General features: G+C 46.2%; 1 protein-coding gene across 1 annotated transcript in view; it reads right to left on the minus strand.

Moving 5' to 3' along the window:
- Window positions 1-10,421, minus strand: part of COL20A1 (collagen, type XX, alpha 1) — a 46,156-nt gene that overhangs the window by 9,676 nt on the left and 26,059 nt on the right. The window contains exons 21-29 of the mRNA XM_009998722.1: window positions 10,158-10,196; window positions 8,124-8,262; window positions 6,265-6,407; window positions 5,779-5,888; window positions 4,847-5,005; window positions 4,016-4,093; window positions 3,479-3,565; window positions 906-959; window positions 134-229 (exon numbers count right to left, since the gene is read on the minus strand). Of these exons, the coding sequence (XP_009997024.1) occupies window positions 134-229; window positions 906-959; window positions 3,479-3,565; window positions 4,016-4,093; window positions 4,847-5,005; window positions 5,779-5,888; window positions 6,265-6,407; window positions 8,124-8,262; window positions 10,158-10,196 (905 nt within the window). The remainder of the gene's footprint in view (window positions 1-133; window positions 230-905; window positions 960-3,478; window positions 3,566-4,015; window positions 4,094-4,846; window positions 5,006-5,778; window positions 5,889-6,264; window positions 6,408-8,123; window positions 8,263-10,157; window positions 10,197-10,421) is intronic.

The raw sequence follows: 10,421 nt of genomic DNA on the forward strand, positions 1-10,421 counted from the left end.
TAGTGCAGCTGTCCAGATGTTAGAAAGGATGATGTAAAAACATGGATCATGTTTTGGGGGCTTTCCCATTGCTGAGACACAGTCTTACTGCAAAGAGCAAGTGAAAAAAAAAGCTGTGGAAGAGGTCACATACCACAGGACCCTGAACAGTGATTCCTTGGGAACCTGGAGAGCCTTGTTGACCACTAGGACCCTCTGGCCCTACTTGTCCTGGTGGGCCTGGTTCACCCTGAAGACAAAGACATGAAATCATAAGGAAAGAAAACAATTAATAGCTGCTCTCCATGTGGGCTGCACTGCACAACCTGGGTCAGCATGAGTCATCCAAAGGATTTAAGATAAAGTCAGGACAGTGAGGGGATTTCTAGTAACCTCAGCTGCCCCTGGTGCACCTTTCATGGCAGAAGACAGCAAAGCTGCAAATGGTGCTTTGCAAAGCATGATTCCCCTTCCCAAGCAGTGGGTCATTCCTGTTATTCCACGTGGGCAGAGAGCAGCCTCACTCTGCTCTGGCCCAGAGCAGTACCTACCTGTCTGGGTTGGAGGCTTGGCAGCCAGAACAAGCCCAGCACAAAGATACCATTTTCCAGCCAGGCAGCCTTGAGAACATTGCTGAGCACGTTCATTGCATTAACTCAGCTGGATCTGGCTCATTGCCTCCACTTCCAAAGCCCAGCTGAGCATTTCATTAACAATAAAGGATCCCACCCTCCTCAACGCCTTAGTCCTTAAGGCTGTTTGGGCTCTGCTTGGTGCAGAGAGGCAGCCCCAGCCCAAGGAGTCAGCTCAGACCAGGAATGGGCACCTCCAGCAGCTCCACCAGCTGGGCCTGGACCCCTGCATCCTGCCTCTCACACAGCCTGAAGCAAACAGAGCCAGAGCTTGGTTTGAATGTCTGGACTCACCTTGGGTCCTGGCTCCCCCTGCTCTCCTTGAGGTCCTCTCCTCCCCGGGCTGCCCTGCCAGGGGGACACAAAGCTGTTGTTAGGAAGATCATCATCTTTGTTGCAGTGTAACCAGGAGCCAGAGGGCAGAAGTTGGTGCACTTTGCTGGCTAGAGTGAAGGATGTTTCCTGCCCCAGAGAGCTCCCAGCAAATGGGGACAATGAGAAAATGAATCAAGTCATCCAGCACATGTGGAAAAGGGGAGAAGGAAGGAACAGCAGAACCTCTGCATGTCTGGCAGTGGGTACCTTGCACCCACCCCCAGGGGGGAGAGATGGAGTTTCAACCTGTTCAACCTCTTATCTCCAACTCCCCCAGCACATCTGTGCTGAGGCAACATCACACATGAACATGGGAGCACACTTGAGAAGAAAAAGAGGTGCTCACATCTTCAAGCAACTATGTTGGGTTTTCAAAGAGAACAGACACTCTGAGACTGGGGGCAGCAACAGGCTCTGCAGAGACCTGGCTTAGCTCTGCATCTGCATAACTGCTGGATGGAAAGAAGAACCCAATCTGGCATGAACCAGTATTGTGTGAACTTCTGACATCCTAATCTGAAAGTTTCTATTCTTGAATCTAAAAAACTGAAATGGGTTTAAATGAAGCAGTGCAGGCAGGGATCTTTGGGAAAGGTGCTTTCAGAAGCACCCAGAGTCTCATTTCAGAAGTCACTTGGACCTGGTCAAAAACATTCATTGAGGACAGTGATAAATACAGGGTGGGACATAGTCTTGCTAACTGGAGGTTTAAAAATAGCAATGAGTAGTCTTGTAACTGCAGCAAATTACCAAGGGTTTAGTGATGTGAGGATAAGGTTATGTATCAAAACTGGATTTTCTCTAATGCTTAAGAGAGCCCTTCACTTTAAAGAGTTGTACTGTGGAGATGCTTAAACCACAGGGCAATGCAAACTGATAGTTATGCACTTAGGATATAGAAGCAAAGACTGGAATTGAATTCACAGCCAAACCAAAGTAAAGCAAGAGGTAATCTGAAGACTTTTGACTTGAGCAAGGAGGCCAATGCCCTCTAGCAAAGCATCTGGAGGGGTGAAAAGGGGTGCTCTGAATGGGCTGTCAGGCTTTGGTTGCTTTGTGCAAACAGAATATTATTATTATTTTCCCCAAACTCCAAAAAGCAATCTTTATGGTTAACTGCTTCCTGGTATTTGACTGAAAGATTTTCTTCTGCAATTCAAGCCCATGGTGACTCTTCTGCATCTGCAAGTGACAAAATATTGCATTTGCCCCTGTTCCTGAGCATGTTAAATACTTAGTGACTGGTATCACTTCCCCCCAACTTCCTTCAGGGTTGTCTTGCAGGTCACATCCATTGTAAAGAGAGAGAGCTTTGGGGACAGACAAGATTACAAAGTCTCCTCTTTCCCACTGTGGAGATGCTTAAACCACAGGGCAATGCAAACTGATAGTTATGCACTTAGGATATAGAAGCAAAGACTGGAATTGAATTCACAGCCAAACCAAAGTAAAGCAAGAGGTAATCTGAAGCCTTTTGACTTGAGCAAGGAGGCCAATGCCCTCTAGCAAAGCATCTGGAGGGGTAAAAAGGGGTGCTCTGGATGGGCTGTCAGGCTTTGGTTGCTTTGTGCAAACAGAATATTATTATTATTTTCCCCAAACTCCAAAAAGCAATCTTTATGGTTAACTGCTTCCTGGTATTTGACTGTAAGATTTTCTTCTGCAATTCAAGCCCATGGTGACTCTTCTGCATCTGCAAGTGACAAAATATTGCATTTGCCCCTGTTCCTGAGCATGTTAAATACTTAGTGACTGGTATCACTTCCCCCCAACTTCCTTCAGGGTTGTCTTGCAGGTCACATCCATTGTAAAGAGAGAGAGCTTTGGGGACAGACAAGATTACAAAGTCTCCTCTCTGCACTGCCCACCCACACAGACAGTTCTACTTAACACAGAAACAAGACAGAAAGATTTTGTGGACAGTATTTTTTTTCATTTACAAAGAGTTTCAGAGCCTCCAATCCATCAAATCTCTGCAGGCCCTGAGAGTGACCTGTCCTCCTCTTCTAAGAGGATTAATGTGGCACCAGGAACTGCTCAGCCTGTTCCCAGCTGGAGCTGTTGTGGTGCCAACTCCCCATCTCCCCAGTTCACCAGCATCTGAATTCTGAAGGGCATCTGGCACAAGGAGATCATCACAGTTCCCAGAGATAGGACAAGAGGAAATGGCTTCAAGTTGGGCCAGGGAAGGTTTAGATTAGATGTTGGGAGTTATTTCTTCACTGAAAGGGTTGTTTGGCCCTGGCACAGGTAGTGGTAGAGTCAGCATCCCTGGAGGGATTTAAAAGGTGTGTAGATGTGGTGCTGAGGGATGTGGTTTAGTGGTGGACTTGGTGTCTTTAGGTTGACAGTCGGATTTGATGATCTTAAGGGTCTTTTCCAACCCAAATGATTTTAGATCCTCGTGGAGCCCCAGAAACCTCGTCCTCATGCCCAAACAGCATGAAGCAAGACCTGTATGTGCAATGTCCTGCGTGGAAGGGGAAACTTACAGGGGGTCCTGGAGGTCCTGGCAAGCCCGGGCGGCCAGAAGTACAAGAGCAGGCAGGAGCAATGGCAGGACAGGTCTCCTCATTCCTCTGAAATTAAATCAAGACAAAGTGGCATGAGCAGCTGCATTGCAAGAATGGGATGGACCACAGGTAATATTTTCAGTGTTTCAAAATTCAGTCCTTCAGTGGGAGAAAAGCAGAAATTGTCTCCACTCCGCTGAGAGATTTTTGCAAGCAATTAACTGCCCTATTTCTCCATAAAGTAACAGGCTTAGATAAATAAATAAAATAGGAACCAGCTCTCCCTGAACTTTGCATAACATAGTGGAACACATAATTTTCTCCTTCCTAAGCATTAATATGACCCACAAAGCAAATTTCAGTCTTGAGAAGAAATCTTGAAAGGAAGGGGGGGGGGGGAAGATAAAGGTTTTCCTCGAGTCTATCAAAATTATTTGCAATGTCACTTCAGTGCCATGGACTTATTCCACCATCCCCAGCTCCATGCCCACCAGCAGAAGGTCCCTCTTGTCTTACCAAAGCAGGGAGGTCACAGCATCTGTCTCCCTCTGCCCCAATGCTACTGCACAGGATCTGCAAACCCTGCAGCTGGAACTGTGCAAAGAGAGAGTTTGACAAGAAAGTAACATTGGCACGTGTACTCCCTCGCCAAACCCCAAGTGCTAAAAATGATTTTCAGGGATAATCTGAATGGATTCTTCCATGTGGCCCCAGCTATAATTGTGCCCAAAAAAAGCCACAACGTGAAAAATACCCCTGGGCCATTTTTTCCACTCCATGTGTTTCACAATGAGCAAGCTGTGCAGCCAGGAGTGTGACATGCAGCACACAGATACAGAGGAGCCCTGCAGATTAAGCAACATTCAAAGATATCTTAAATTTAATCAGGTTCCACTATAACCAGTAATGAGACACTCCCATCACTCTCTGCTGTCCTCTCAAGGGCTGTGGAAGGTGTGAAAAGTTTTCTGGGTTCGAAAGGCTAAGGGGGTAGGGACAGCATGAAGCTCTGGGTTCCTTAGCTAGATCTGTCCAGCTGAGCTGCCAACAGGAAGGATCTGGGAGGGGGGATGATGCTGCTGGCTGAAGGCATCTCCAGGACATGCTCACGCTGCTGCCTCTGGTGAGCAGAGGTGGGAGGAGAGGAGGAGAAACCTGGCACTAGGAAGGCTCATTAGAATGGCAGAGATCAGCAGGATCAGGACTTGGCCACGTGTCACAGCAGCCCTTGGAGGTTCTCAGAGCCAGAACCATGAGATGATGGCACTCCCCTCCATCTGCCCACCCCAGGCAGCTCCAGATTCAAGCCCCACCTCCCTCCAACAGCACATCCTGCTGAGGACTCACCGCTGCAGACCCGCTCCTTGGTCCCCGGGTCCTTGTCACCTTTCCCAGCATGATGAAGCCAGCAGTGGAGATGCTGCCCACCGTGTTGATGGGTTTCTCTGCTATCTTCTTGCAGTCCACATAGAGTTTGATCTTGAAGTGGCTCACGGCCACGTGCACCTGGGTGGTGAGTGGAAAGAGGCAGGATGGAGCTCTGTGACAAAGTGGGAGATGTTTTTAAAGACAGTTCTGCCTTCTGCCCCATTCCCAGGCTGCTCCTGTCACTGGTGGTGTGGGTTTAATGACCAAATGGCTCAAGGGGGCTCAGGAATAAGTTTCAGTATACGCTGTGTCTGCTGTGCAACACTCCACTTCTCCCTGCTGTTCCCCTCACCTCTCCCTAGGAGAAGCCTTTCTGGAGTTGTTATATTAAATAATTTCATTTTCAAACTACCTGAGTAATAAAACTTCCTATAGATACTGATGGACATGCTCGTTCCCCATTTGTTTGGAATATTTTTGCTCTGAGGACACATATGGCCAAGAAAACCCCCAACACATTATGAGTGCTAAGGTGGCTTTATCACAAAAGTAGATTTATTTTGTTCCTTCCTTCCAGAACTAAGTGGTCATCAAAATTTCAAATAAATAAATAAAGTTTAATTTGCACTTTTTTCCTTTCTATTAAGACCTAAACCCCCCTCAGTTTTGGAGTTTCTGGGGGAAAGGGAAGCAATCAATGTGTCAAAGTCACGTTTTGAACATGGAATGCAACTTAATTCTCTACAATCATAAACTCCAGGCTATCAAAGAGGTTTGCCAGTTCCCCAAGCAATCTGGATGCAAAGCATTTGCATAATCACTCCTCACTTTGAACAATACACATTGATGGCATATTACTCTCAGACTGGAGTGAGATCATGAGCCACATTTCTCCCTCTCTTGATAAGGACCTTATGAAAACTCCCATAGAAAATCTTCTTCACTTCCTGCTGGTCAAAGGAGACTTCTTGTAAGTCAGCCTTGTAGTCATGATTGAAATAGGTCAAGGTTTTCTTACTGGCTACAGAGAAAATAGGACAAAAACCAGTTTCAAATTAAAAGATAAAATCATTTCACTCACAGACTGAAAAATAGTAAATAAGTAGGCTTATGCATGGTGAATGACTTTGTATGTTACCATGAAATCATTCTAAACAGTGGAAAAGAGAAAGAATATGCAACAATAAAGAATACAAATTAAAAGATGTCTTTTAATTGCACCAGGCAGTATTTAAAACACAGAGCTGGCAGCAACAACAAAGCTTCCCCAAAACTGCTGCTGTAGCACAAGAGCATTAAAACATGGAAACTTCCCAAGTGAACACCAGCAAGAGTTCTGCTGCTCACAGAAATGTTTGCAAACACCTCAATGGAACGTATTGAACAAGAAACCTTACGGTCAAGGTTAACACCAAGCAGGGGCTGGAAGTCCTCGTCTGTTACTTGCCACACAGCAAAGGGCTCCCTGGGGGTGTCGGGCAGGAGGCGCAGGAGGACGCTGATGGTGTGCTCAGGGGGGATGGCAAAGAGGTGGACATCACTGGAATGACATGAGCAAGGGTCAAGGGCAGCACCCACCATCCTACAGAGGGGGTTAATCCATCCCGATTCCTGGGCAGAGTAGCCTGGAAAAGCTTCACCCTTGGGAACTGAGCGTGCCAGGAGGGAGCCTGGCTCCACTTTTGTGCGTCCCTCTTGGGCTGCTGATCCTGTGCTGAGTGATGGGTCCTGGAGGAGCCAAGAGGGAGAGCAAGGGGAGCAGTGGGTGCCAGTCCATCACTGCCAGAGCTGCCCAGGGGAATGTCAAGGCACAGCCAGTGCAGCCTTCATACTTTCCAAAGCAGAGCCCAGCAGGAGCTTACAGCACACCCTTGCCAGGCTCCAAAACACTCCCCTGGGTCTCCTCTTCAAGAATGGCTGTCATGTGGCATGGGGTAAAGCTTTAAACCTTAGCAAAAATGAGTGTAAGTGCCCTTCAGGGATAAACAAAGAGCCAACAGAAATGCCCCTTCTGGTCCCCACATCCCAGATGCAATATCTGGGCTGGGAAGTGACAGCCACGAGCATGCAGAGCTGCCTGGCACCACCCAGCTCCCTCTGCAGACAGTGCCAGAGCTGCCAGGGCACAGTGGGCAGGAGCAGCAGCAGCTCGAGGGCACCAGGCAAGGAGGAAGGTCAAATTGGTTATGCCTGAAATACATCTGCAATCTGAACAGGACACATTTGCATGGGCGTGCACAAAACTCATCAAGCGTCTTTTCAGGACTGATTCATAAGTAATGTTGGGGTCTTATTTCTCTGTCTCTTACTGAAGGAGCAGTGTCCTTGAAAGTATGTATGTGTATTTATATCTATATGTATATATGTACCAGCTGAACAAAAGGATTTGCCTATAACTTTCTGAGTCTTTAAACCAAAGAGTTCTCTGAATCTTTCTTGCTCTGTTTATTCTAAGAAGCTTTGCTTCTTTAACTAAGATTAAACTGAGCTATGCCTCAGTAATTAGGCTTTAAACAAAGTAGCACTGAATGTCAGGAGCCAGACAATTCCTGATTTATAGTTTTAAAAAATGAGTGAGGTCATGGGAGCTGCCTGGCCCACTTGGGACCCTGTGGAGAAGTGTCATGTGTAGCCAAACAGGGTCAAGTCACAGCCCAGTCAGTGGTTATTGCCTCTCATCAATAACCCCCAAGATGCAGAGAGCAGCTATGAGACAAATATTTATTAGAGCAAAGATCTGTCTCCAAAGTGGAGATGCTGGGAGAAGGGACTCAAGATGAAAATGTGACCTCAAACTCCCACACCAAAGCATTCATGGTTGTGGACAGAATGGCTGAAGAACTTTGCGGTGTCCATAGGGGACATGATCTGTGTGTCCATCAAGGCAACTGACACTGCTGGAAACAGGGATTTTGTAAACAAGAAAAACCTCACTGTGAAAGTGTTTGGCTGCACAAAAAATTAGAATCAATATTCCTATTGTGTCTCCTTAGCTTCTGCATGACATACTCCTCACTCAACTTGAAGAAAGGCAGAGATTCATTCTCATTATATTAAGGAAAAATACTCAGGTGATCTTTTCAGTTCTTTCAGAACCTACAGCTTCATTTAGGGAATTTTATCTTTCATTTTGAAGTGGCCAATGGGGATGCATCACTCATCTACAAACCAGTGACCTTCCTTTGCTGTGAGCGTAGCCAATGTGTATTAATGAGAGTGATGATGAGGGTGACACTGATCACAGCTCTGCTCCCACCTGGTCCTCAGGGTGAGCTGAATGTCTCTGAACAGGGTGAAGGTTCGGGAGCCGCTGAACACGAATGGCTCCATAGCCACCCCTTTGATGGAGGCATACTCCTTTTCTACTAGGCCAAAAGCTTCCATCATATCAAATCCTGGGATAGACAAAGAAAAACGGGAAAATAAGTGGTTACAAAAGATTGGAGAGCATGAAAAATCAGCTTCTAGTCAGCACGGAGAAAGCAATAAGAACACCATAGCAACACGGGCTGTGAGGGCTCACTAGGAACCTGGGGTGTGCTCCACAAGTGGCAGCCAAGGAAAACAGCTTGTGTCTGTATCCTCTGCACACATTTACTGTAATCTTCTCTTGGAGAAGAGCAGACTAAAGATGGAGACTTTCACAGTTGTGTTTTCAAATCTCCAGAGTGAAGAACAAATGCGAAAGAAGTCACTCCATCAATTTCTCCTTTTCAACTAGATGCAGAAACATTATCTTCAAAAGACATGGAACTAGTCCAGTAATTGCTAGCAGGGAGAGAGAATTATTTCTGCTCTGAAATGCCTTATATGTAAAAGTAAAAAAAAAATTGGCAAAGACCTCTAAAATATGAGGAATTCCATTTATCTGTGTTTTGATGAGATTTCCAGGGTTGATCTGCCTTATGTGCTCTACAGAGATTCTCTCCTGCCATCTCTGACGTGGCCTCACTGGCTCATGCAGCTTCATCTCACTCTCTCAGCTCATCATTGAAGTGCCAAGCAATTTTCTCATTTCAGTTTTCTGTTCAGCAAGACGAGATCTTGCAATTGGGATTCTTTTTTTAGTTTATCTGAGTTTGCAGCAGGCTGGGATGAAGGAGATGGCTCATTCTTTAGCAAATGGAAAGGCTACAACTTCATTACAACGTGGTCCGTTCAGTCTGGAGTCCCTCACCTCTTCATTATGTGCAATCTTCTGCAGTTTCTTGGCTGGAATTGTTATTTTGCCTGGGGGTTGGTCCAGGTTGGTTATTATTTTATTTTTTTTTCCAACAGTACTAGGGAGCTTGCCAAAGGAAATTAACTACCTGAGAGCCATTTATCTCTGATATGGAGCTTCTGGCACTGGGACTTGCTTAAAATATGCAGGAAATACAGTAAAGACTGAAAATAAAGCTTGAGGCACAGTTATAAACATGCAATACATTCATGTTGTTAGCAGATCATGAATTTGCCATATGAGTGTGTTGTTGAGCTGCTAGGGAAATGGGCCACTCCTGCCACCTCTGTCAAGGAGGAGAAGGAGAAGCCAACACTTGTGGTGGCTTTATAATTTGGTTGCTTTGGCTTCTGCATGAGTAGACAAGGCAACAGCACCAGGAGCCTCCTGGGCAGGGCTGCTCATCTCTGGGAGCTGCAAGGGCTGAGAGCTGAGAGGAGACAGAGTGACTCAGCCACCAAGTAACAGCAAAGCCAAGAGCTGAAGCCAATTTCTCAGTCTCACCCAAAACCTCCTGGGAAGGAGGTGATATGACTTTATAAGCAGGACTAATTGCTTTCCAAATAGCAGATCCACAGAGCAACCCCAGCAGTGTGAAGAGGGGTTACAGCACAGACAGGACAAGTGGGAACTTGCTACCAGAGCTCAGTTTGTACAGCTTGACTGCAGGGAGTTCCCTGGGGACCTGAACCTCCTCCTCTGCAGGATGCAAGGAGGATCTGGAGACAGACTGAGAGCTCTTCTTAAATAGCCTATATGAGTTAAGAACTGAAATACTCTAAAGATTCTACAGCTGTTTGAAGTCTCACTTCCTTAAGTCCAGTGAAAATCCCAGCATTAACCACCAACAGCTGAGAGCAGGAGCTGGTGGAACAGCAGGCATACCAATTCCATGAGGGCAGAAAGTTTTTCCACCTGATATAGGATATTCCCCTATTTCATTTCTCAGACTTTTCCCTTTTCCCTCGGGACATGGAAACCATTTTCATTCTGCTCAGCTCTTGCATATTTCTCCAAAGTCAAACCCAAGGAGTTGTTCCCACATTCCCAGCCCAGATGCTGCTGTACCTTGTCGGGAGCCTTCAGCAGAGCTGATGGTGGGGCAGGCTGTGAGGAGGGGAAGAAAAGGAAAAACTATTAGGGAAAAAACACAGTAGGGTATTAAGGGAAAAAAACTGCACTCAGTTCCTTTAGGCAGAGCAGTGGAAAAACAGCAAAACTGAGAATACTCTACATCTTAATTCAGAGCCTGGCCTTTGACCTTTTTGTATAGATGGAGAAAGAGAATTTTTGTTTCTGCAGACATAAAGGTTGTTCCCTGTCTTGCCCATC

This window comes from Chaetura pelagica, unplaced genomic scaffold (genome assembly GCF_000747805.2).
Source record: "Chaetura pelagica isolate M959 unplaced genomic scaffold, ChaPel_1.0 scaffold275, whole genome shotgun sequence".
NCBI lineage: Eukaryota > Metazoa > Chordata > Aves > Apodiformes > Apodidae > Chaetura > Chaetura pelagica.